We start from the raw sequence: 27894 nt of genomic DNA on the forward strand, positions 1-27894 counted from the left end.
CAGTATGCTTAGTAAGGAGGAGTGCACGTTGCAGATTGGCAAATATAGAGCCTTTACTATATTTTATTCTCCATTTTTATTTAAGCCTTGATCATCTCATGACATTTGTTATATTTGCTAGTATTTGATTCTCTGCTGCTATTGATGGAAAATTCTCAAGTACCCCAGTCCTTTGCATCACACTGAAATGTCAATATTTTGGAATTGTCACAGATTCATTAGTACTAAAGATAATAGCTATCATAACCATGTTCCCTTGGAGAGGGAAGGTGTTTCTAAGACAGGCAGGAGTATGCATATGAATAGTTCTGCATGTTTACAGACCTCATTTGTGATTTAACTTCCCTGGCTAAAAATATTACCCATAGATTATACGACAGCAATACGTACAAGACAGACATTTATATCTTACCCTCACACACACACACACACACACACACACCCCTATGTGATTCAATCAGGGCTGCTTTTTCAATGATTTCTAAAATGTTCTTATATATTCATCCATATTAATAAGTTGTAATGATAAAAAGAGATGAATTCATGGCAGATGAATTGACCAGATTTGAAATTAATATCAGACTTTTTCCAAATTCAGACCTGACCAGAGATGTGAAAGACCCATCTCATAAGATTCATTCTCACAAAAAAATTAGCAAAACAAGAATATTCTGACAAATTTAATTTGACAAAGTGCTGCTTCCCTTTGTTCCATATGTTCAAACTCAGCTTAGTAAAATAAATTAACTATTTTATTAAAAGTATGCATCAATCTTACTGAAAATCCTGTTGCCTATAATTAGTTGTTTTATAATTTCACAAAAAACAGGTGACCTGCAAGCCACATGAATCCCTTAGCTCAATTTGCAGAGTTTAAATCCCTCTGACTTTGAACGTTTTGGCTGTATGTTTGCAATCACTGTATCATTCTATCATAATCCTCTGTCAGTTAAAAAAAGAAAGACATTTTAAAAATATAACTGAAAAGCTGAAAAATATTGACTTTCTCTTAATTTAGAAAATGTATAATCTTTAAATAAGTACTAATTTACAGTGAAAACTCAATTCAATGGAGTTTGCATTGTTTAATTTTTCCAAACTTTTTCCCTTATATTCATATGCTCCATATTACTAGGTTTAAAAACAAATTTTAATTTATTTAAATTGTAATATTTTTTCTTAGTTTAGGAGTCTGATATTTACTTATTATATATTTGGACTTCACCACTTTTAGAATGAAGAAAAAAATATCAGAACATTCAGTAACACTGGCAAAGTAGGAGGGTTGAAATATTTATTCCTCTTTCTCAATTAGTGGATCAGAGGAATGCTGTGGATATAATTTACTTGGACTTCAGTAAGGCATTTGATAAAGTAGATCACAACCTACTACTTGATAAGATAGAAAAATGTGGGTTAGACAACATCACCACCAGATGGATCCATAGTTGGCTGACCGGCCGTATTCAGCTTGTGGTCCTCAATGGAACCGCATCTACATGGAGGGAAGTGTGTAGTGGGGTGCCCCAGGGCTCTGTTCTGGGCCCAGTGCTCTTCAACATCTTCATCAACGATTTGGACGAGGGGATAGATGGGGAAATCATCAAATTTGCAGACGACACCAAGCTGGCAGGAATAGCCAACACTCCAGAAGACAGGCTTAGGATACAGGAGGATCTGGACAGACTTGAACACTGGGCGCTATCTAACAAAATGAAATTCATTGGTGAAAAAAGTAAGGTTCTACATTTAGGCAAGAAAAACTAAATGTACAGGTATAGTATAGGGGGTACCTTGCTCAATAGTAGTAACTGTGAGAGGGACCTCGGAGTCCTAGTGGACAATCACTTAAATATGAGCCAGCAGTGTGCTGTAGCTGCTAAAAAGGCCAACACAGTGCTAGGCTGCATTAACAGAGGGATAGACTCAAGATCACATGAAGTATTAATACCACTTTACAATGCCTTGGCAGGGCCACACTTGGAATACTGCATCCAGGTTTGGTCACCACGATGTAAAAAAGAAGTTGAGACTCTAGAAAGAGTACCGAGAAGAGCAACAATATGATTAGGAGACTGGAGGCTAAAGCATATAAGGAAAGGCTGCTGGAATTGGGTATGTCTAGTTTAATGAAGAAAAGGACGAGGGGGGACATGATAGCAGTGTTCCAATATCTCAGGGCTGCCACAAAGAAGAGGGAGTCAAACTATTTTCCAAGGCACCTGAAGGCAGGACAAGAAGCAACGGATGGAAACTAATCAAAGAGAGAAACAACCTAGAACTAAGGAGAAACTTCCTAACAGTTAGAACAATTAACCAGTGAAACAACCTGCCTCCAGAAGTGGTGAATGCTCCAACACTGGAGGTTTTTAAGAAAAGACTGGACAGCCATCTGTCTGAAATGGTATAGGGTTTCCTGCCTGAGCAGGGGTTTAGGCTAGATGACCTCCAAGGTCCCTTCCAACTTATTATTATTATTATTATTATTATTATTATTATTATTATTATTATTATTATTATTATTATTATTCAGCACTTGAAGAATGAAGAGCAAGCACATCAGCAGCTGCTATTCACAACGGATGAAAGAGAAAATATTTGCAAGTGGGTTAAATGCAGAAAACAGGTATCGTAGGAAATGGCAAGAAAGGTAAGATGGATAACTGCTAAACAGCAAGACTGCACTGATACAATTATGTGACTTTTATATTATTTACATCTAAAAGATGATTAAGAAAAATGCTTGTTTGTACCCTTTGACTGAAACCTTTTTTTCAAAAGTACAGTCACATTATTATTTAAAAAGCATATACTAATGCAACTGCAAACAATGTCTCAATGTTTTATGTGACCCACACATCATTTTAAAAATATACGATTCTTTTCTGAATCACACACACACACACAAAACAGATCCAAAAAGCAAACAAATCCTTGTGACTTATATCATTCAAATTACAACTTACTGCACTATTTTTTAAGAGAGCTATTATCTCTTAATGACAAATAGATATAGCATATATTTAAACAATCTTAAACTCCCCTTTCATAGATTTAATGAACACCAATTAATTTTTAACTTTGCTTGAAGCTCTTCTGCTTTCTAAATAATAGTTATTAAAATATCAAACAGCGTGAACTATCAGGTATTGATTAATACACTTGAAATTTGATGTTTCTTGACTTCATGTGTAAATGTGGTAAACAGCTGGTTGAACAATGTATAACATAAAAGGTCTGTTCATTAGTTTCCTGATGTCCTGAATGTCATCTTCCTCCAAATCAAAATCCCTCAAATTCTCTGGAGCTGTTTACAAGAGGACCACAGAGGAAAGAAGGAATGTATAAGAAACAAAATAAAGTAGCATGCTAATAATACGATCCTGAGAATACATAAGTATGAAAACTATTCACATATAATATTCAAGTTGTACAATCTTTCTAACAATAAAATTTAGCAAACCTTACTTCTGGTAGAGGACTGGCTGGTTTGGTCAGGATTCCTCCTACGTAAACAACATTTGGTAGTGTAGGTCTTGGAAACTCTAGTGCTATATCAGTACTTAGCATCCACAGGCTGGATTCATGGACCAATTCATACATGGACCTTGCTGGCTGTACATTATACTTCCGTATTATCCTTTCATATTTTGGCAGAATCAAAAAACTGACTCCAAATCTTGAAACCAGATAAACAATAGTGTTCTTAAATCTTTGCAGGAAGTTCATATGGTCTGTGAGAAGTGAATTAAATTCAGGGACATATGCTAAGGGTGCAGGTGCACCTACTTCTGCTGGATACCAAAGGCCAGTAGAAAAAACAGCATATTTAATTCCTAAAAGATGGGCAATAACAAATCCACACATCTCATTAGGATCTACTAGTAGAAGGTCAAATTTTTCCTGTTTCAGGGCATGCAGTAGCTTCTTATTGCCCACAACCATGTCACAATTCTTGGAATAGTGATCCAGAATATCAAACAGCTCCAGTGCCGTTAGTCTCCCAGAAAAGATATTCCTCATTTTGGAATGAAGAAATTCATCTGAGGTGGTTGTATTAAAGAGCCCTGGGTATCGCTGTAGTCTGTAATGACTTGATGGAGGGATTTCTCTGCCCTCAGACAGAAGGAAAACAGCCTGATGGCCATGTTCATACAAAGCAGAAGCCAGGGACTTGAAAACGTATAGATGGCTTTCAAACAAAATTGGCGGCACAATAACTATTTTGGCAGCCTTTGAAATTCCAACAGCACTCCACAGAAGAATGAAAAATGAAATGTAAGACTTCATAGCTGAAATGATAAACAAAAACGTTATTCAATACAACTGAAATGCCACTTAAATATTTTAAGAGCCATTACTTAGCAACAATTGGACATTTTAAGCCAGTCTGTTCCAACCCAGTACTATTCAGTTGTGTTACAATTCCCATAATTCAAGATATTTTATTGGAGATGTATTGCAACATATCTGGAGGGCATCAGGTTTGGGAAAATTGTTTTAAACTCTAACAAATTGTCACTGAAAATGATTTTACTGACAATCAAAGAAAAAAATCTTTAAAATATACCTTTAGATGAAATTTTACAGCAAAAAACCTATTATTTCCTAGGAGCAAAATTATTATACAAAAACCATGCTAGGAAGAGACTAAGCTATAGAAAAAATAAGGAACTAGAAATCATTGAAAGATATAGGCACATGCCAGAAATATATAATAGCTGTTACCTAATTTTTTTCAAATCACATTTTAAGCTACAGCTTCATCCAGGAAACTTGCCAGTTGTTCAATAGCTCACAATATATTTACCTTTAACTAAGATCTGCAGATATTAATAAGGTGTGCTATTTATCTCCATGTCATAGTAACCTTCTCCAGCTGATATCTTAATATTTAATTATCATTAAAGGTAGATAGTGTGACCAGACCATTTTTTCCTATCACCCTCTCAGTCAATTTTACTTCATTCTATAAATCCTAATGATATATGAAGCTTCCAATGTGGTACTCTGTAATCCAGTGCCTAGAATAGCATGCAAAACACACTTCTCTTTCAGTCATTAAAGTAGTGACATTTTTTTCCAAACTATGCACACAGAGAAAGCCAGGACGAACTTATGAAACTGTCACATGAACCTGGAAAAAAGATGCCACTGTTTTAATTATTCAGAGAAGGGATTCATAGCACTTCTCCTTTTTGTAAAGCACCTCTTTTGGAAGATTTGCATACCGTAGCTCTAATAAATAATGTACCATGAAGAAGAGATGGGACAGAGTTCTATATAAACAAATTGTTCAGCAACCATTCCAAGTTACAACAGCACTGAACCTATGGTATTTACACCTGGTCCTTAAAGTTATCACTTTTGGAGCAGCCCTGTGGTCATATGATCAAACTTCAGGTCCTTGGCAGCCTGTCTACATTGATGACAACCCCCATCTTCCCCATCTTTGTCTTTATGTCACCCTGCACTCCACCACCCTAGCTAATCTTTGCCATCTTCTAGCTCCTACTGTTGATCAAGCATTTTGAATGGCATTTTGTGAACAGCTGTTGGCCACACAAGGCTTTCCAGTCGTTTTCTCACAAGACCTCACATGACTAGCAGCTGCCTCACAAACTATGTTATTATATGAAATAGCTAAACACATATTTAAAACCAATAAACAACTAGCTAATATTATATGTGAATCCTTATATCAAACAAACCTCTTAATCTATTTTAGCTCTGATTACAATTCTAATATAAACTTGTTAATATACAACATTCTAATAAAGATGAATAGAAAACTTACATGTCAGAATTCTACTCTTGCTATATTCCTCATTATGTTTTTGTGATACTTTCCATAAAAATATAACAAATAGATTTCTTGGTTTGTTACTCCATTATCAGAAACTTTACTCCCAGGTGATAAAACTTGGTTTAATTTGCTTGGTGGCTATTAAATACTAATAAATATTTTTCAGGATTAGCCAGTGTTAATATAGTGTTGTGCACTTCATGCTTTAACAGGAGCCTGAAACATATATAAAATGCTGCTGTTCTAAAGAATCCTCTTGGTAATGTTAATGTAACTCTTCATGCAATAGCACTTGGGGAATTCAGACCCTAAAGTATAAATGTTGGGCTATTTTAAACACAACAAGAAGTACTGCACTCCCAAATCATTCCCAAGTATGCAGGGTCTTAATCCATTATAGAGATTTTGTATTCTATTTTGTGTAACATTTCTGGTAATTTTAACCGTTTAAATAATAATGATATAGTTTAAAAGAGTATAATGAATTGTTAAATTATTTATTAGGAATTATACAAGAATGAAGATAAATGCAAATATTAAATTAAACTCTTTTAAGAGATATTTTTAATAAAAAGAAAGGTTAAGAAATAAATAAGATGCTATCTTCTATCATTCTTATTCTTGTATTAAGACAACTTGCAAAATGGGGTGTAGAATGAAAAATTAAAATAATTGTGATGTGAAATATGTGAAAGAGAATACTTTGGAAGATCTATATGATAAAGAATTGAAATAAATCTCATCTGATGCAGAAATATTAGAATATAAAGAAATTGTTTCAAAATGTGAATTATAAAACAAGATGATAGTGAAAACAGAAATGACAACCCAAGAGACTGATCTGGATAATGACTATTACTTGATTTACAAAAGAGGTTTACTAAAGCCTCAACAAAAAGCCTTTAAGATAGGAGAAAGAAAAACTGAAGAGAGATCAAATCATACAAATGAATTAAACTTAAAGACTGCTAGTAGCAAAAGAAAGGAGTGGAAAGTTGGTTGGTTTGACCAAGGTTAAACAAAGTTTCTATAAAATTCTGGGAACCTTTATGGAGTTTTTGCTGACACCAGAACTAAAATATTAATAATTTCTAGATTTGCATATGAATAAGGGCCACATGGTTAAGACGAAATGGAAACAAGTTTAGATATCCTGTCCGATTTCTTCAGTGATCCTTCGAAATTATGATGGGGCTGAATGAAGGGACTTAGGACTCTTGCCTGAAGTTCTGACCTTCGTAATGCCCCCACGGTTACATGATCAAAATCCAGGCCCTTGATTACCCATCCCCCTACTCTTATGACAGTGGGACTCTACAACTCCCACCACCACTGTGTGCCTCATCCAGCTAGGCCCACTGGTGAATGTGCCTCTTGCCTGCCCCCTCTCCTCTGGCACTCCCAAGAGGCATGGGCCTTCTCTCTGCCCCATCACACTCAAAAAGCCTTGGCTGACTTGGCCCATCAGTATGCTGAAATCCTGCTGGCTGATTTCCTGTTCCTGGCTAGCCTTGAGGAAGATTGCTGAGCCTCGCAATGGCTGAGTACACCTATCAGCAGTACATAGAAAGAGAAAGGTAAGTGGAGCAAGTCATGGGGGGCAGGGAGAAGGCTCAGACCTCTCAGAAGTGGCTGGGGGAAATAGGAGATTTGTGTGCTAGTGTTAGCCGAAGTCTTCCAGTCCACAGTAGGTTTTCACATGTTGGTGGCCCTAGCTGATTGAGGTCTTCCAGATGTGGTGGGCCAGATCAAAAGCCCACACCTCATGGGAGAACCAGGGAGAGAGAGGAGATCCACGCCCTGGTTGCCTTAGCAAGCTGAGGCCTTCTGGGCTCAGTGGAGCAGGCAGTCCCAGGCTTCTCGGGACTGGCAGGTGGGAGAGACATGGCACATATGCTGGTTGGCCTAGCCAGCTGAGGCTTCACAACCTACAACTGGTGGGTACTATGCCTCCCAAATCCTCCCACACCCCTTGATGCACTCCTGCACAGTCATTTAATGAAAGCAACAAAAAGAAATGGGATTATAGTCATTGAGTGAGGCAATCACATGGGGGTATCCCTTAATGACAACTACTTACAATTGCAAATTTCAGGCTCAATTGTTATCAGGGAGTATCTGTAGAGTATTTTATGTTGGTTATTTTATAACAATATCCTTAGTGTGATAGTAAACTGCACATGCCTTTTGTTTCTCTTAGATTTCTCAATGGGCTTTCCACTTCTACCTTGATAATCAGTTTCAGTAAGAAGTATAAGGAGCTGTCTCATCTGTGGTTATTTCTATATGGGATGTCACAGAGCTTGGCTCTTTCCCTATAGCTATTTAACATCTTAATAAGTTCACTGGGAGAGGTCATCCACTGATTTGAAGAGATGTATAATCAGTATATTAATAAACATATGCTAACAGGAAGTATGAAAAAGGACACTTGGTAAAATGCTAAAAGAAGCTACAGTTTAGAAAAAATGCTCAAAAATAGGGTGAGACAAAGGTACTGAATAATGTACATGTAGAGAAAGATATAATAGCAAATAATGTAGAGAAAGGTTAAGATTAAAAAATTACACTTGGTGTCAGGTAAATGGATAAAATGACAGAAAGCCTCCAGTAGATTTAACATAATTAAAAAAGGAATGAATTATTTTGGATGGAACTAAAAGAAAGAGAATGCTGAAAATATTTTTGAAATTTGTATGGGAACATTAGTATGTTTAAGAATTGAAATGATTGCGGAGTTGGAAGATGAGATTAAACTAAAAGAAAAAGCTCTGATTTTAAACCCCACAGATGAGAAGATTAAGGAATCTATAAAATTGCTTAAATCACAATTTAATATGTTGATGGTTGATCAAACTGCAACTAATTTATTGTACATGAAACAAAATATATTTTGTAATGCCAATAAACCAGGGAGATGGTTGGCTTATCAATTGAGAAAGAAGCAGAGAACTATAGATAAAATAAATTATAATGGTAAATTGGTATATCAGAAGGAGTTGATTAAGAAATCTTTTTTAGATTATTATCAAAAATTATATATGAGTACTAAAGTACAGGTTTCAGATATAGATAATTATTTAAAAGAAGCTAATTTTCCTAAACTAACAGAAGATCAGAAACAAGAAATTAATAGTTTGATTACTAGTGAGGAAATTGAGACAGTAATTAAAGAATTAAAATTAGGTAAAGCACCGGGTACGGATGGACTGACATCTATCTATTATAAAACTTTGGTACAAGAGATGATTCAGCCTTTAAGGGAGCTTTTTAATAATATATTACAGGGTTCAGAGATTCCCCCGTCATGGGGTAGAGCTTTTATATCTTTGATTCCAAAAGAAGATCAAGATCTTACTTTACCAAAGAATTATAGACCTATATCTCTTTTAAATGTAGATTATAAGATTTTTTCGAAAATTTTAGCTAATAGACTTATGAGGGTCTTGCATCATGTAATACATATGGATCAAATGGGTTTTATAACTGGAAGGTATATGAAGAATAATGTTAGACAAATTATTAACTTATTAGAATATTTAGATAAAAACAATCAGGTTTCCGCAGGATTGATATTTTTAGATGCTGAAAAAGCTTTTGACCAGCTGAACTGGCAATTTATGTTAAGATTAATTGAGAGAATGAATTTTGGAGAAAAAAATTTACAAGCTCTTTGTGTTATTTATCAAAAGCAAACGGCACAACTTATAGTTAATGGGGGTTTGTCAGAGGTGTTTTTAATAGAGAAGGGGACTAGACAGGGTTGTCCATTGTCACCATTGCTGTTTGTTTTAACTTTGGAAATTTTGTTGATTAAAATTCGAGAATCACAGCAAATAAAAGGAATAGAAGTTAATAAAAAAGAATATAAATTAAGGGCTTTTGCAGATGACATGGTTGTTACTTTATCTCAACCTACTTATTCTGTAGTAGAGTTATTGCAATTGATATATCAGTATGGACAGGTTTCGGGTTTTAAAATTAATAACAATAAGACTAAAATATTGCCTAAAAACATGACTAATTTGGATAAGGAGACCTTGGTTAAGTTGACAGATTTTGAGGTTGTTAATAAGGTAAAATATTTGGGGGTTGTTTTATCTGTTTCTAATGTAAAATTGTATAAAAATAATTATGAAAGGCTGTGGGTCAAAATACAAAGAGATTTGGAAAACTGGGAGAAGCTGCAATTATCTCTTTTGGGAAGAATTGAGGCGATTAAAATGAATGTTCTGCCAAAGTTTCTTTTTTTATTCCAAATGATACCCATTTTAAAGAATGAGGTTAATTTAAATGAATGGCAGAAAGGTATTAATAAATTTATCTGGGCAGGGAAAAAACCAAGAGTAAAACTTAAAATTATACAAGATATTCGTGAGAGAGGTGGACTCAAGGTACTGAATTTGAAATTGTATTATGATGCTGTGGTTTTAACATTAATTAATGATTGGGTTAATTTAACAAATGTAGAAATACTCCTCTTGGAGGGTTGGGATTTACTTTTTGGATGGCATGCCTATTTAATTTTTAATAAAAAGGTTGATAGGGTTTTTAAATCTCATATTATAAGGATTTCTTTACTTCGGGTTTGGAAGAAATATTATAGAAGTGATTTTAAAATTCCACTATGGGCTATACCGTGGCATGCGATAGAAGGGATAAGGAGAGGAGTTAAGATGGATAGCGTTTCTTACGCACAATTACTTAGATGGGATGGTAAAAACTGGCAATTAAAATCTTTGGAAGATTTAACACAAGAAAATATTATTTATTCATGGTTTCATTATAGACAAATAGTGGAGAGGTGGAAGATAGATCGTAACGTGGGTTTGCTTAGAGAAGATGAGAATTTGTTAAAACAAATAAAAGATCAAAGACGAACTCATATTAAGAGAATTTATGGGGTGTTAGTAGAACTGGATTCAGAAGCAGAATTAGTTAAAGAATGTATGGTTAAATGGGCACAAAATTTTGATGAACCAGTTCCATTAGATACCTGGGAAATTATTTGGGTGAGGAATGTTAAATTTACACAAGCCCAAAATTTAAGGGAAAATTTTTATAAAATGTTTTATAGATGGCACCTTGATCCACAAAAAATGTCTCGTATGTATCCTGTCTTGCAGCCTAAATGTTGGAGATGTGGATGTTTGGATGCTACTTATTATCATATCTGGTGGTCATGTAAAAATATAAAAGCTTTTTGGATTAAGATATGGTGGAATATCCAAAGAATTTTCAGAAGAAGGATAAAATTTACCCCACAATTGTTTTTGTTAGGTATTGTTTCTGATTGTGATAGTAAAGAGACTATATTGATGTTAAATTTAATTACAGCGGCCAGGTTGTTAGTAGGGCAATGTTGGAAGAAGGAATCTTTGCCTACTTTGCAAGAGTGGTTTCTTAAAGTTTCTTATTGGGCGGAAATGGCAAAGATTTCGGCTTTCTTGAACGATCAATCGCAAGAGAAGTACTTTCTGGTATGGAAAAAATGGATAGATTTCACACAATATAAGTTGGATATAAAAATATTATTTAGTTTTTGAATAATTTATATTTAAAATTTAAGATATTTTATAGACATTTTTTTAATTTTTTTAAAAAAAATTTTATTCATTTGATTTTTTCTTTTTCCGTTTCATTTTTCCTTTCTTCTTGTATTTTTTTTATATATATTGTTGTTAACTATTTTATAATTTGTTTAATTAATGTATTTAGATTTGCTTATGGTTTATATGTGTTTTAAGATCTTTTTAATTTTTTTTTTAATTAAGCCTGTATTTAGCTCTGGGAAGGTCGGGGGAGGGTAGGGGAGGGTTTGGGGAAGGGAATTGTCTTGTAAAACTTAAAAATTTTCAATAAAAAAAGAATTGAAATGATTGCTACACAAATTAGTATTCAAAAAAATGGATTAAAAGTAATTATATATTATTATTTGATTTATATTCTATCTTCATTTTGTACAACTCAAATACAAATGCTGTTGAGAATGTTGAAAAATGGTAAATGCTTGGGAATATTGAAAAATAATAAAGTTTTAGGTGTATATGGTGATATCTAAGCAAATGTTAAAATATGGTTATGGTTCCTTATGGAATAGTTGACTTGTTTAACATGTGAAGATTGCACCAGTGCCTGGTAATTGGAATCTTGTGATTGTAGTTCCCTTGAAAAAATGGTTCCGGACGCGACGCCTTCGGATGCGCGGCGGGAAGCTTCTCCCTGCCGTCTGGTTTCCCTTCATCGGAAGACCCTGGAAAGGGTCGAAAGTCGCTCTGGAGGGGCGACCACCATTGGGGAGGACCCTCGCAAGATCACAGAAGCGCAGCAGCCCTTCCGTTTGATCCGAGGCAGCTACCTAGAACTGACAAAGAAAAGACTGGCTATTAACATGGCTGATCACCTAGTCGCAGCAGCGGAAAGTCCCAATAACAACTAAGCATATGAAGCAGGAGTGGAGGATTTGGGTGAGATCCTTTTTTACCTCTCTTTTTCCCTAATTACCTTCCTGTGAAAGCCTTTTGAAATTCATTTCCCCACTCTCAATTCAGCAGCGTTTGCATACGTGGGACTTTGCAGCTTGGAAAGAAAAGGAAAGAACCACTAACTTCAACAACCAAATAATTGTATCTTTGTTTTGTGGATACCTTAGGGGCCCAAAACTTTTTATTATAGAGACTTATCATCTTTTTAAACTTCTTTAACTATTAACTTTGCAAAATATTGGCTTTTTGTGTGTTTTAACCGAATAAGAGACTATTCAGCATTTGGGAAAAGATTTTGTGGTCTGCTGGGGACATCATGTGGCAAAATTTGGCATAGCAACTGGAATTTCTCTTTTCAATTGTGCTTGTTGACTACTTTTATTTGTCCTTCATACTATCAAAAAAGATAAGAGGTAGAAACAGCTGTGGTGACAATATTTCCTACAAATTGTGGAGGTGGACAATAGCTGAGTCTTACTAAACATAGCCTCCACTAAAGGACTCTTTAAAGCCTCCACTAAAGGACTATCTTTAATCACCTTGGAAATGGATGAATCCTATCCACAACTTAATTACAAACTTATCCTTGAAAACATCCGTGAAGCAACAGAGCTAATCATTTCAGGAGTGAAAGCCAAAGACATTTTTACAAAACTACAAATTGAACCTCAGACTCAAATTGATCAACCTATAACCCAAAAAATAACAGAAGATGAACAATTTAACATTAAAGAAGACTTCATACAATATGCACAAGTGGCTGAGAACTTTGATGTTCAATCACTGACTTTAACTACAGCACCTGTAAAGCGGAGAACTTAGACATTTTAGATAACCAAACAACAACAATACCAGATATGACACTCTATTCTGCTCAGATGAAATCGCAAGAAGAAGAGGACCAGACTACTGAACTGACTATAAATACCCTAAACCAAACATGGAGATTTAAATTATTAGGACAACAACTTAACAATTACAAAGGGACAGTTCTTTTGAAAGACTGATAACTGGACATTCTCCCTTGATTCAAACAACAGGTATAGGAATGAAGGGAGATACATCCGAGGTTTTAGAGGCACTGGCATGGAAACCTACTTGGCATAAAAGGAAAGCCAGAGTTAGATTTAAAAATGGGATTTAGAAATCTACTTAATGGGTAAAGGGGGCATTGTCTTACGCCTTTTCTCAGTATGGAGATGGAGAATCTACTTATAGGTTTTCTCTGTCTGCCTGCTCTTGAGACCAAGTAGGCAAATTAGCCACGTCCCTCTTGCCAGGAGATCCAGTCTTAACGAGGGCGAAGCGGCTGAAGATGAACTTGACGTTGGCTCTCAATTCCCTAGAATGGCCTGACCCTAGGGTGGGTGTGGATTCTCCATCTCCATATTGAAAAAAGGCATTCAAGTAAGACAACGCCCCTTTTCCAGTACAGGAGATGGAGAATCCACCTATGGGGCATACCAAAGCCTCACTGTCCCAATGGGTGGGAAACAGATAAGGCCGGAATAGATTCCCCAGAGACCACTTGCTGGAGGACCCTCCTACCAAAGGAGGTGTCTGCCGAAGCAAAACGGTCAATTTTGTAGTGGCGTACAAATGGAGATGGCGAGGACCATGTCGCAGCCCTGCAAATCTCCTCAATGGATGCCTGAGTGGCCCAAGCCGCAGAGGTTGCAGCACTGTGAGTAGAATGGGCAGTAAGATGACTTGGAGTCGGCAGGGAAGCAGACTGGTACGCTTCCGCTATACAATTTCGGATCCACCTGCCAATGGTGCCTGCAGAAACCTTCTGTCCCATGGAAGCCAATCGGAATGAAACAAAGAGGGCTTCTGATCTACGGAATGCCTCCGTGCACTTGAGGTACCGTCTCAAAGCCCTGCGGACATCCAGTGTATGCCACTGCCGCTCCAAGTCATGCATCGGATTTGGGCAAAAATTTGGTAGAATTACTTCCTGTGATCTGTGGAACAGGGAATTTACCTTTGGGACGAACGAAGGATCTATACTTAGGACAACCCTGTCACTGTGAAAAATGCAGAGGTCATTCCTGACCGATAATGCAGCCAGTTCCGATATTCATCTGGCTGATGTGATGGCTATCAGGAATGCCAATTTTAGGGACAGGTGTTTCAACGAAATGGTTCCTAGAGGTTCAAATAGTGGTTTTGTGAGAGCACGGAGGACTCTCGGTAACTCCCAAGTTGGGTATCTGTGAACAACAGGAGGTCTGGTGTTGCACGGCCCTTTGATAAATGCACGAATCCTGGGATGGTGAGCCAAGGGAACCAAATCCTGACACGAGAGAAGATTGGACAGGGCCGCTACTTGTCTGCGAATAGTCACAGGGGCAAGGCCTCTGTCCAGTCCGTCCAACAGGTAATCCACTATTTGGGGAATGGTCAATTTGGAGATGACAAGTTGTCGCCTCCTACACCAAAGGCAAAAATTCTTCCAAGTGGAATCATAGATGCGATTGGTCGCAGGACGGCGCGCAGCCTGAATCATGGAGATGGCTCACGAGGAAAATGATTCTTGTGCCATTATGCTGCGTTCAAGCGCCAGGCAGTCAGTTGCAACCATTGGGGATCCGGGTGACTGAGGGTTCCCTTATGCAGTGACACCTGATGCGGAGGAATCCTCCATGGGGGTGACTGGGACAGGTTCATCAGGTCGGCAAACCAGGGCCTTGTGGCCAGTAAGGGGCCACAAGTATCAGTTCCACTCATTCGTGTTTGCGGATGGTCATCGGATTGAGTGGTAGTGGCGTAAAGGCGTAAAGTAAGCCTTGTGGCCACCAGGTCCGTAAGGCGTCCGTCCCTTCCACCTCCGGAAGGAAGTAACGGGAATAGAACCTGGGGAGTTGGGCATTGTCCTGTGAAGCGAACAGGTCGAGAACCTGGCGACCGAACCTGCGAGAGATGTCTGAGAACAAGTCTGGATGTAGGCCCCACTCCGAAGGGTCCACTGTGGTGTGGCTTAGGAAGTCCGCTTGTTCGTTGTTGACCTCTGAAATGTGTTCCACCTTGAGTGACTCCAGGGTGGATTCTGCCCAGGTGAACAGGAGCCACGCCTCGGACATGAGGGATTTGGACCTGGTGCTCCTGTCGGTTGATGTGCGCTCTGGCCGCCACATTGTCTGTGAGGACTAGAACGTGACAACCTTTGATTATGTGTTTGAAGCGTTGTAACGCTAGGTGGATGGCTCTGAACTCCAACCGATTTATATTGTTTCTCAGATCTGCGGCGGACCAACGTCCCTGCGTGAAATGAGAGCGTAGATGGGCTCCCCAACTGTACAGGCTGGCATCTGTTATGATGGTGACTCGTTCTGGTTCCTTGAAGAGTGACCCTTTGGTCACTGCCTGAGAGCACCACCAGCGAAGCGTCCTTCGAATGTGAACCGGAACCTTGACCAGGCGGCTGGATGCGCTGGTATTCTGTCGCTGGTATGAGAGAAGGAACCATTGAAGGTCCCGCAGATGGAGTCTGGCCCAGGGAACTATGGCTATGCAGGAGACCATCTTGCCCAGTAACTGAGAGAGTAAGACTGTGTGTTGCCTGTATACCTGGCGAGCCAGTTCCTTGATGCTGACCACACACTCCTGGGAGAGATAGACCATGCAATTTGATGTGTCTATGATGGCTCCCAGGTGCAGTAATCTGGATGAAGGAGTTGTCTGGCTCTTTTTGATGTTGACTGAGAACCCATGTTGTTGCAGAACGTGAATGGTGGTCATCACGTCCGCCTGAGCTGTCTGGAGGGATGCTGCCTGTATTAAGATGTCATCCAGGTAGCATTGGACACGAATTGGGATTTTCCTCAGTCTGGCCGCTACCAGTGCCAGAATCTTCGTGAACACCCTGGGTGCTGAAGATAGGCCGAAAGGAAGAGCCCTGTATTGGAAGTGGTTGCCCTTGTAACAGAAACGTAGGAACCGACGGTGAGCTGGGTGAATTGGAATGTGAAGGTAAGCTTCCGTGAGGTCTATTGATGCCAGGAAGTCGCCCTGCCTGATGCCTCCCAGAATGGACTGGAGGGATTGCATCTTGAATTTTTTGTATTTTATATACCTGTTGAGATTTTTTAGATCCAGGATGGCTCTCCATCCTCCTGAGGCCTTGGGAACCACGAAAAGGATGGAGTAAAACCCCTTGCCCCTGTAACCTGTCAGAACCTGTTCTATGGCTTGAATGTCCAGGAGATGTTGGATGGCCTCCTGCATAAACCTGTGTTTGCTGGGATCCCTAGATACTGAGCAGACTGTGAATCGGTCTGGAGGTGTTGCAAGGAACTCCAGGGACAACCCGGACTGTATGGTCTGTAGGACCCAGTTGTCCATGGAGGTCTGTTCCCACTGGTGGAAAAAGTGGGCTAACCTTTCCCCGATTGGGAGATTGGAGTAGAAGTCATTTGGTTTTACGGAAGGGGCGGCCTGGTCCACAAAAAGGCCGTTTTGACTGGTTCTGTTGCCTGGGTCGAAAACCTGGCCTGTCGTAGGGACGGTCGTATGACCTGTCCTGTCTGGGGACATATGTCTGGGGGGTTGGCTGGCGGCTGTGGCCACCTGCTGACGAAAGGACTGTCTCCGAAAATAAGGTGTAGGCTGTTTTTCAGCTTTTTTGTTTAAATGTCCCATGACCTTATGTTTATCCTTATTTTTGACTAGGTAAGGTGTGAGGGCCTCCCCAAACAAATTGCTGCCTAGATAAGGAGCAGTTGCTAGGTGCCACTTGGCCTTGGTTGCTAGGCGCCACTTGGCCTTTAACCACAACATCCTCTTAGAAATTATGTTGGACGCTATGGATCTGTTGCGTCTGCCGCATATTCTGTGGCTGCCACCATTTTGGTCAGGTCCTGATGAGTGCGCATGTCCTCAATTGGGACCCTGGCCTGAAGTTGTTGCAACCATAAAAGGGTGGAGCGGACAATGCTGCAGATTGATGTGTTTTGCAGAATGTTTGCTCCCACCTCTTGTCATCTGCCTTTAGAGCCTCCAATAAGTCCCCCGCCATGGCAGTTTGGGAAACCAAAGGAGTCCAGGCTTCATCCACCTTGGGGACTTCCAGGGCATCAGAGAGATCCGTGGATGTGGTGTATAGCCTTTTGTCCGTTCTACTTACTGAAGGGAGAGAAGATGGAGTGTCCCATTGTTTCTTGATCCCCTTTAGAAACATGGCAGGACAAGGAACATGATGTTCAGAAGCCACCTTTTCGACAAAAATTGGCCGTGATGGGGTGCCTGTCGTTCCCTGCGGCTGAGGGAACTGGTCTGTCCCTATATTTGCTGTCAGGGTGGCCTTGCAGAGTATTGTTAGGAACAGGTTGGCATTAAATAAACTCCCTGAAGTGGAAGACTCCGGGGGGAATTCCTCATCCTCCGAGAGAGTAATTTCCGGTTGCTCCTCCTCCTGAGGGGAAGAATATCCACTCATGGAGGACTGGCCGGGAGAGACGGGTTCCTGAGGTGCTGGGGGCTCCATAGGGAGCTCATAGGGTGGCATGGTCGAGGTGGAGGCCTCCTGCTTGAAGTGGACTGAGCACTGAGCCAGAGCTCTGTCCATAACCTTAGTTAACAATGCCTCCAAGCGTCCGTCGGAGAAAATATCTCCGATGTCTGGACCCCTGAGTCCCACGGCTGTGGGCGTGAATGTGGACTCAGGGATGGTGCCCGGGACAGGTGTCGCTTGCTGAGCCGATTTGGAGGGCGAACCCAATGTTACCGGCATTCCCGGGATGGACCACACCCCTTGAGATGATGTTGATGGGCCCAAGGGAAGTTCCATTTTGGTGGCCACCATTTGATCCATGTCCAATTGGGCCTGCCTCTGTGCTCTGGAGAACTCCTTCTCCAGAGCCTGGTGCCTACGGCTGGCTTGCTTTTCCGCCAACTTGGATGTCTTCTTTAGCATATGTTTTGTCTTAGCTTTGCACTTGCCCACCGCCTTCTGTTCAGAAGGTTTATTGCAGTCGTAATTGGGTGATGGAGAGGGCGTGCCCAAGGTTTGAGGCAACGGTGATCCCTCCATCCCACTTGAGCAATCTCAGTAAGAAAAACACTGAGAAGGAGCTCTGGCAGACAAGTAGTTGGCGGAAGCGAAATTGGAGCAAATACCAAGACTGCTCCCTGACCACCTGACCAAAAATAATTCTCTCTGGACTATGGTAAATGAGGCAGGTACCGAAGGCACGTTTGGAACCACTCTCTGGGCTCCGCCCGGAAGCCTTAGGTGGCCAGACAGTGTGCACCAGTAATAAAAAAATTTGCAAGCAACCCCAATTAAGGTACAAAAAAAAAATATTTTTGAGCAATTGGAATTATTTTCAATTGGCGGCTAACCGATGGAGAAGAGGCCTGTGATGGTGGCTTGTCCTCCCCCCTGCTTCCCAAGCAGAAAGAAGCAAAATCCGGCTTCCCGGATCGTTCGGGGTTTCAAAATGGCGGCCGTGACCTAATTCTGCCGAATTTAGGCTTCACGGCGAGATCTGGGCTCCCCGAACGATCGGAGCATTCTGGGGGCGTTGCGATGCGATTGTGCAGGCCCCCGAATGCTCCCTGTGCTGTGCACCAAACAGGGGAAGTTAATTTCACAGCCGAAATTTCGGCTGTGAAAATGGCGTCCGTGAGGGCTCTGGGTTGCTTATACAGCCTCCGACAGTCTGGATTCAAGCTGAATCCGAGGCAGGAGACTGTAATCCACTCCCAAATTGGGGAAGGAAAGCTGGGAGGGCAGGAGAAAAGACGCAGCAAGCAGTCTCTGCTATTGCCTTCTCTCCCCCCCCCACCCAGGGCCCTGGGGAAGAGAGAAAGGGAAGGGAAAAGGGGATGAGATTTACCAGTGTTTCACGTGGTATTGATCCTATGGCCAGGCCTGTTAGGCCTGAATAGGCCTCCACGTGGAGCTAAAATGGCCACCGCTGTTAAAATGAGGCCTAATCAGTCGAGGGATGCAAAAACGACAATGAGGGAAGAAGACAAGGTTTGAGGAATCCTGCTGCCAAAACTGGGGAATATTTCCCCCCTTGGCTGTGGATTCCCCCCCACACTTATGGGAAATTTCCCCCCCACGCACCCCCACCTCTCAAATAGGTTTGAGATCAGAGCTGATCCCAGCCCTGGTGGGGAAAAAAAATCAAAGATGACAATTTAGTGTTGCCAATAATAAAGAAATGGTAAGAATCCACCAAAGTAATTCTAGCTAACCTGCAATTGATGAGAACCAAGTCACAGAAGTCTTGCAAGAGCGGAGACCAAGTTAAGACTGGATCTCCTGGCAAGAGGGGCGTGGCTAATTTGGCTACTTGGTCTCAAGAGCAGGCAGACAGAGAAACCCATAGGTGGATTCTCCATCTCCTGTACTGGAGAAGAGGTAGAAACAGCTGTGGTGACAATATTTCCTACAAATTGTGGAGGTGGACAATAGCTGAGTCTTACTAAACATAGCCTCCACTAAAGGACTATCTTTAAAGCCTCCACTAAAGGACTATCTTTAATCACCTTGGAAATGAATGAATCCTATCCACAACTTAATTACAAACTTATCCTTGAAAACATCCGTGAGGCAACAGAGCTAATCATTTCAGGAGTGAAAGCCAAAGACATTTTTACAAAACTACAAATTGAACCTCAGACTCAAACTGATCAACCAATAACCCAAAAAATAACAGAAGATGAACAATTTAACATTAAAGAAGACTTCATACAATATGCACAAGTGGCTGAGAACTTTGATGTTCAATCACTGACTTTAACTACAGCACCTGTAACTCCAAAAGTGGAGAACTTAGACATTTTAGATAACCAAATAACAACAATACCAGATATGACACTCTATTCTACTCAGATGAAATCGCAAGAAGAGGACCAGACTACTGAACTGACTATAAATACCCTAAACAAAACATGGAGATTTGAATTATTAGGGCAACAACTTAACAATTACAAAGGGGACAGTTCTTTTGAAAGACTGATAACTGGACATTCTCCCTTGATTCAAACAACAGGTATAGGAATGAAGGGAGATACATCCGAGGTTTTAGAGGCACTGGCATGGAAACCTACTTGGCACAAAAGGAAAGCCAGAGTTAGATTTAAAAATGGGATTTAGAAATCTACTTAATGGGTGAAGCAGCTTTTTAGAGATAATGTTTTTTTTAAATATTTAGCACTTAGATTTATAATGGGAGTCAAAATTAACTGTTAGACTATAACTTTAATTGGTATATGGAAAGAGATTTGTGATAATGAAAGATATTTTGTTATTAAAGGAGGAGTTATTAGAATGAGAATTAGAATTTATTTGTCTATAAAGAAGGTAAATTTTGAAATAATATGTGTATTTTAGTTATGTTAATTATATTATAATGAAATGAGGTAAATCAAGGTTATCCAAAGTTTAAACATTGGTTATAAAAGACTAAATTGGAATATATAAATTGGAATTAAATAAAACCTCTAAACAAGACTTGGATACATATAAGTAAAATACCATTGATAAATGTACTGATTGATTGAGCCTACTTAGAAATTTATTAACGTGAATATGGTATAATATTTGTGGGAAACAGTGAGGGAATGTTATTGATGTAACCTGATACATATATATATGAATGATTTTGTTATTGACTGATTTCTCTAGCACCATGCTGCTTCCTAAGTATCTGGATGTTAACATTTGAAAAATTAATAAAACTTGTTTTTTTAAAAAAAGAAAGAAAAAAAGGAAAAACGGAAAGAAAACAAGGGCCAAAACTATGCACTGGAAAAAGCAAGAAAGAATTCAGATTGAAAGTGATATATAAAGTGAATAGGTGAAGTATGGAACCTTTAGGAGGGGGTAGATGGTCTGCTGCAATGTATGATTGTTTTAATAGTAGAGAATGGATGTTCCTCTGATTTATATGTCTGGTACCTTGTCTGTATAATGTTCCTGCAATGGATTCCTTTATTAATTTTATGGTTCAAAATTCATTTGATTTACAGCACTCTTCACATGCATGAATCTAGATTCCATTCTTTTGTTAACAGAACATGCAAAAACCGAATTTCCCAGACTCATGGAACTTACTGTCTTTGTCTCATCATTTATTTCCAATTCCATGGACAATGTTCAAACAAGTCTGAAGAACAACCCTGGGATTACCCATCTCATTCAGAGCTAAGAAGCAATAGTTTTCACCCATACAAAACCCCATCATTAATCCATTATATAATACTATAATAAGAAAGGAACAATTACACAAAGTACACGACACATACAACACTCTAAGGGAGTATGTACTATAGAAAACAAGTTACCCTTCCTAGATATCCTTATCAGCAGAGAAAACAATGCCAAATTAAAAACACCATACTAAGCAACAACCCAATCTCCGAGAAGTGGAACTGCACAAGAACATTATTCAGACAAGCAAAAAGCACACTGCTATATCCCAGAATTCCAAAAAGAAAAAATAAACTCCTGTACATCGCCTTCCAGTGTAACCACACCCACATAACATTATGAAAAAGTGCTCAGTTATAGAAGCTATCGCAACCACAACCAATACAACTTATGAAAAGGATAACTCTCTAATACATTAAGAATATATCTTAGACAACCCCAGCCTACGACAACCTCTTGGGATTATTATAGCACAAAAAGCAGTGAAAGCTCTCCAAACCATACTGAAAAGACTCACCAATAGGAAAAATAGGAATCATCCACAATACCCAACATAAGGAATGTAACAGTCACTACATAGAAGACTGCTGAATATATCCATAAATGTCAACTGGCAATCAGAAAAGATTATGAAAATTCTTTTAATTTCACAACACATTTACAAATTCAATCACAATTTCACAATTTCCATAACTACACTTCACTCAAGATTGTTTATACATAGTAGCAGCAAAATTCAATCTCTTGACCAAGCGAAGCAGTCAAAACTCTGATGTAGCCAAGGGACCCGTCCAAGCCACGAAGGACAGAACCACCATTTCAGTCTACAAAACAGACATCACGCCTCGCCCAAAGAAGACTTCCGACGAACGAACACTGAGGAGTTCTCATTTGACTCCTCTACCAGCAAGAAAAGGCGTGACTTGTCCAATTCATAATTCTTCACACTCTCTCAACTATTGCAGAGAATTGGGAAAAAAATCCCTTGATGACTGAAAGGTCCTACTCAAAGAGCATAGGATATGCTTCAAATGCTGTGACTCTATAGATCACATGGCCAAAGATTGTACAGCTAGGGTGAAATGCCACCTGTGTGACAGCGACAGGCACTTGACAGCCTTGCATTTAGACACTAAGAAGCCCTCTGAGGAGACACAACAAGCGACTTTGATGACAGAGACTCAAACTGGCTCCGAAGAGCAGGCAAAACAGTATGGGACGTACTACACAGATATATGCGGCAACTCACCATGCCCTCCTTCATGCTCACCCGTCTGTCTTGCAAAAGTCTACCCCGACGGGCAACCTGAAAAGGCCGTAAAGATGTACGCCATACTAGACCCACACAGCAAAGTCACTATAGCTAAGCCCACCTTTTTCGACCTCTTTGACCTCCTGAAGCATTTTGCAATAAATACGTGCACAGTACCAATGCACACGGCGGGGAGGAAAATCACTGGTCTACGCAAAGAAGTGATAGACCAGTGATTCTCAACCTTTCTAATGCCGTGACCCCATAATACAGTTCCCCATGTTGTGGTGACCCCCAAGTGGGTGTGGCCACCAATAAGAGGGAGTAGGACAGCTAGGGAAAAAAATGGCGGACAGCATGGTTTGGTGACCCCTGTGAAACGGTCATTCGACCCCAAATGGGGTCCCGACCCACAGGTTGAGAACCACTGTGATAGACGGAAGCTTACATTTCCGGTTACCATCTGTGTTAGAATGGGAGACCTTACCAGATGTTCGCAGCAAAATCTCAACACCAGAGGCGACAAGAAAAATACCTCACTTAGCACACTAGCCGATTTAATCCCTCCTCTAGATCCTGAAGCTGAAATCCTACTCATGGTGGGAAGAGATGCCCCAGAGTCCATTGGCTCTGATGAAAGAATCAAAGGTCCACCAGGAACCCCAGTAGCCATTAAGACGGAACTCGGATGGGTCATAGGAGGGACGGTTTGTGTTGATCAGTCGCAAACCCCAACCCAGGTGAGCATCTCAAAAACATCCATTCCCAGTAATGGAACAGCACCTCACCTAAAACCACACCTAGAACACTGCATGCTTGTGACAACCAAACCTGTTTTGGAAGCAACAGTGTTCCAGACAAGCAAGAATTACAACAACTTAGCTTTGTCCATAGAGGACAAACAAGACAAACAACGTCTGCAGTTACGCGCGTTCTCCCTGAGATGAGCCGTGTCTGCCAGAACAGAAACAAGACTGGGAGTCATGGAGTGTACTCCCAAGATGTCTCCAGAGTATGAAAGTACAGCGCATGTATGTCTCCAGCTCATCTGCCACAGTGCAAAAGAAAGAATTGTACGCTTCCTTACATGGGTCAACAAAGACAAATGCAGCCTTAAGATACGTCTCACTCTACAGGGGGGAAAGCCACACTTACGTCGTCTTGTTTGCAAGCATAAGATATATCAGAGTTGGGGGGCGGGGCCAGCTGCCAGGAAGAACGGGTGTGTTGGATGATTCTCTGAAGCATCTAACCCCGTTCCCGACTGTTTGACAGATCCTTTGGGGTCCCTAGTTCCCTGGAGGGGGACTGGGAACAACAAGGCGCCCTGGGGAGTGGATTCAGGCGGCAGCCAGGAGCCACGAACCCAAGAGAAGCTTTGACAAGTCAAGCGGAGAAGGGAAAACGGCCGACAATGGCGACAGTGAAGAAATGACAGCAGTCAGCTGGCCGAAGCTTAGCGGTGGAAAAGCTGGACGGTAACATGACAGTTCCAGTCAAATTCATCTGAGCAGAGATTCTGGCTAGAAGGGATCTGGTGTGAGATCGTACTGGAGGATTTCGCTTGAAACTTACTGACTTTAGTAGCCTACAAGAGGGGAGGAGGGATTTCCCTCGCTCCTGGAAAAGCGGCGAAAAGGAAGGTTTGGCTAAAAAGGCTTGCCTGCTTACTTGCTACGTTGGCTGGATTTGTGGAGAAGAGAAAGGGGGCGTCCTCCTTCTTCCCTTACTCCAGAGACTGAAATTTAGCCCTGGAAGGCTAGCTACTCTAAGGCACAAGGGAGATCGCTTGGAAGAAAAAAAACGGAGGTAGACATTTTGGAATGAATAGACAAATTTAATACCAGAGACAATATTAGAGTGACACCTGCTGGTTAAATCGAGAATTGCTGTAAGAGTGGGAAGGGAAAAACTACTAGGGAAAGAGACTGTGTAGCAAATTTGCCCTTGCCTTGTAATGTTAAGAACTTCTTGATTCTTAGTAACAACTTTGATACTCTGGAAAACATTTTAACAATTGTAAATAAGTGGGGAGGTTGGTTTGGAAAATTGAAAAAAATGTCTAGTACTCCAAATCTTACAAGGGCTGGAATAGGGAGAAAGCAGACACTTCAAACTACATTGCTGGAACCAGGTTCTGTTAGGCAAAGATCACTAGAAGAAATGGCTCAAAAAGATAGGGCAAACCCACTTAAAGACTTGCAACAAATGCTGCAATCAATGCAAGAGTTAATGTGTAAAAACCATGAAGATCTGAAAAAAGAAATAGGTGAAATAAGGAATGATACAGGTGAACTTAAAGATAAAATTAAATCTATGGATGGGAAATTTTAATCCTTCCACCACCAACTTATGAAAAATGAACAAAAACTAGTAGAAATGGAGGAAAGGATGGATAAAGAAGAGCAGAGAGTGGATGAAATGAATGAAAGGCTAGTTCAAGCCAATAAAGAATTAGAAACCACAGTTATTTCTTTGGAACTTGAGAAGGCTGCTCATTATCTATGGTTTCAAAATGTAGGAGAGATGAAAGGTGAAGAACTCCCAGTAATAATGTCAGATATTCTAGCAGGAGCGTTGGGGTCTACAAGAGAGGAGATGGCCAATGAGATAGATGAAACCTACAGAATACACACAAATTACGCAAGACGACACAATCTTCCCAGAGAAGTGCACATTAGGTTTATTAAGAAATCAGTTAGGGATGAAATTCTTTTCAGATTCAGAGATGATACACTGGAATATCGAGGTAAACAGCTGATTGTACTTAAACAAGTGCCCAAAAGAGTGAGAGACCTGCGAAGGCCTTACCAATACATAACCTCCAAACTGATAAGGAAAAATATCAATTTTAGATGGCTAACTCCGGAAGGAATTCTGGTAACATGGCAGGAGAAAAAGTTTCGCCTAGACTCAATAGAAAAAGCAGAGGAATTCTACAGGGAAAACTTTGGTAGTAAGGAAGATTTAGTTGAAAGAGAAGCAAGAGAGGAAGGAGAGACACTGGTGCAAGCCATTGAAGCTAGAGGTAAAAGAGTTGAGCTTCGAGAGGACACTGATGAAGGGAAAAATGAAGAAAAGCAGGAGGAGAGTAGGTTTAAGGAAATTAAAGAGGCTAGACCGATAAGATCAACAGTGGAAAGAGGGAAGGATTTACAAACTCAAGAGTCTAGACCAGCAATAGTAACTAGATCTAAACATAGATAAGGAGGGGAAGAAATGTGTTGAATCTATATCTATCAACGTTAATGGCCTCAACTCTCCAACAAAAAGGAAGAAGTTTTTCAATAGGCTCAATAAGATGAATTTAGATATAATAATGTTACAAGAAGTCCACATTAAAAAACAACATCAATATTTATTAAATTGTCCTAAACTGGGGAATATGTTCGCAGCACTTTCGCAATATAAGAAAGGAGGTGTGGTAGTATATATTAAACAAGAAATTGTGGCTAAGCAAATTTATAAGGACGAAGATGGCAGAATTCTAATTGTGGAAGTAATTTTGAATAAAACCAAAATTCTTTTGGTTGGAATTTATGCCCCGAATGAGGGGCAAAAACATTTCTATAAAAAACTCTACAACATTATTAGCCAATTGGAACATGATAGCATTTGTATAATGGGTGACTATAATGCAATTGTGGATAATAATCTAGATTATAAATGTGGAAAGAATAGAAAAAGAATTAGAGGAACAATATCTGATATTTTCTTTAAAATGGTAGATGAGTTTAATATACAGGATATTTGGAGAGAAAGGAATCCTGGGAAAAAACAGTTTACTTTTTATTCTGGACGTCATCAATCTTGGTCCAGAATTGATATGGTGTGGATGTCAGCTGACTTAAATTTAGAAGTAGAGGAGATTATGATTGATACAAATACCTGGGCTGATCACAATCCGATTAGAATTAAATGGAAGGGGCAAAAAAACACGAGGAGATGGACTCTAAAAAGGGCAATCTTAAATCATAAAGAATTCAAATCAAAATTAGAAGAACAATTGGATCTGTTTTTTAAGTCAAACAAGAAGGAGGATACAAACTGCCAAAATTTATGGGATACAACCAAAGCCTACATGAGAGGCGTTGTAATTTCTTATATGGCTAGGCAACACAAAATCAAAACACAATGCCAAAGACAACTGGAAGAAGAACTACGTAAAGTTGAGGATAACCTGCAAAATGAACCACAAAGATGTGATTTGAAACAACAGATTGATTTAATTAAACATAAGATGGATATTATTACGAAGGAAGATCTAGGACAGCAGATAAAACGTACTAAACAAAATTTCTTTGAAAATGCCAATAAACCAGGGAGATGGTTGGCTTATAAAATCAAAAAACACAATAATAAGCAGAGAGTTACCAACCTTTATAACGCCAAAGGTGATATGGTGTGCCAGAACGAAGGAAAAAAGCTAGTGGCATATGAGTTTTACAAGAATTTATATAAGGACGACGAAAAGAGAAATAACAATGACATAGTACAGTATTTACAACTAGTCGATTTACCCAAGGTGCCAGAAGAATTTAAAACTCTCCTAAATAAAGAGATAACACATTTAGAGCTCTCGGTCGCAATTAAGAAACAGAAGAATAATAAAACACCTGGGCCAGATGGTATACCTGCAGAAATGTATAAAATTGCACAAGAATCTTTAAGCCCAATGCTGTTGGACTTATTTAACGAGGTTTTAACCCAAGCTAAAATACCAGCTTCATGGGAAGAAGCCTTCCTCACGTTGATTCCTAAAGAAAACACCAACCTGACACAAATTAAGAACTATAGACCCATTTCTCTTTTGAATTCAGATTACAAAATTTTCATGGCAATAATGGCACAAAGATTGGAAAGGTTCTTAGTGGATTTTATACATATTGATCAAAACGGCTTTCTATCTAAAAGATATATAAGAAACAATATTAGGACTGTTTTGGACATATTGGAATATTATGAAGTACATAATGAAAAGCAAATGTGTTTAATTTTTCTTGATGCCCAAAAAGCATTCGACAATGTAAAATGGGATTTTATGTTTAATCAATTATTGTATATGGACTTTGGGGAAAATTTCTTAAATATGTTTAAATCAGTTTACTCTAAGCAGGTGGCCAAAGTAATAATCAATGGAGAACTGACTGAGAGTTTCCAAATGCAAAAAGGCACAAGGCAAGGC

At 39.6% G+C, this 27894-nt stretch overlaps 1 protein-coding gene across 2 annotated transcripts in view; it reads right to left on the reverse strand.

The window, feature by feature from the left end:
• UGT8 (UDP glycosyltransferase 8) overlaps positions 1-27894 on the reverse strand; it is an 85752-nt gene that overhangs the window by 34893 nt on the left and 22965 nt on the right. For both annotated transcript variants that reach the window (XM_039337811.1, XM_039337810.1), the window contains exon 2: positions 3469-4292. In XM_039337811.1, the coding sequence (XP_039193745.1) occupies positions 3469-4290 (822 nt within the window). In that variant the 5' untranslated portion in view covers positions 4291-4292. The remainder of the gene's footprint in view (positions 1-3468; positions 4293-27894) is intronic.

This window comes from Crotalus tigris, unplaced genomic scaffold (assembly GCF_016545835.1).
Source record: "Crotalus tigris isolate CLP2741 ecotype Arizona unplaced genomic scaffold, ASM1654583v1 scf7180000017686.862900, whole genome shotgun sequence".
Classification (NCBI taxonomy): domain Eukaryota; kingdom Metazoa; phylum Chordata; class Lepidosauria; order Squamata; family Viperidae; genus Crotalus; species Crotalus tigris.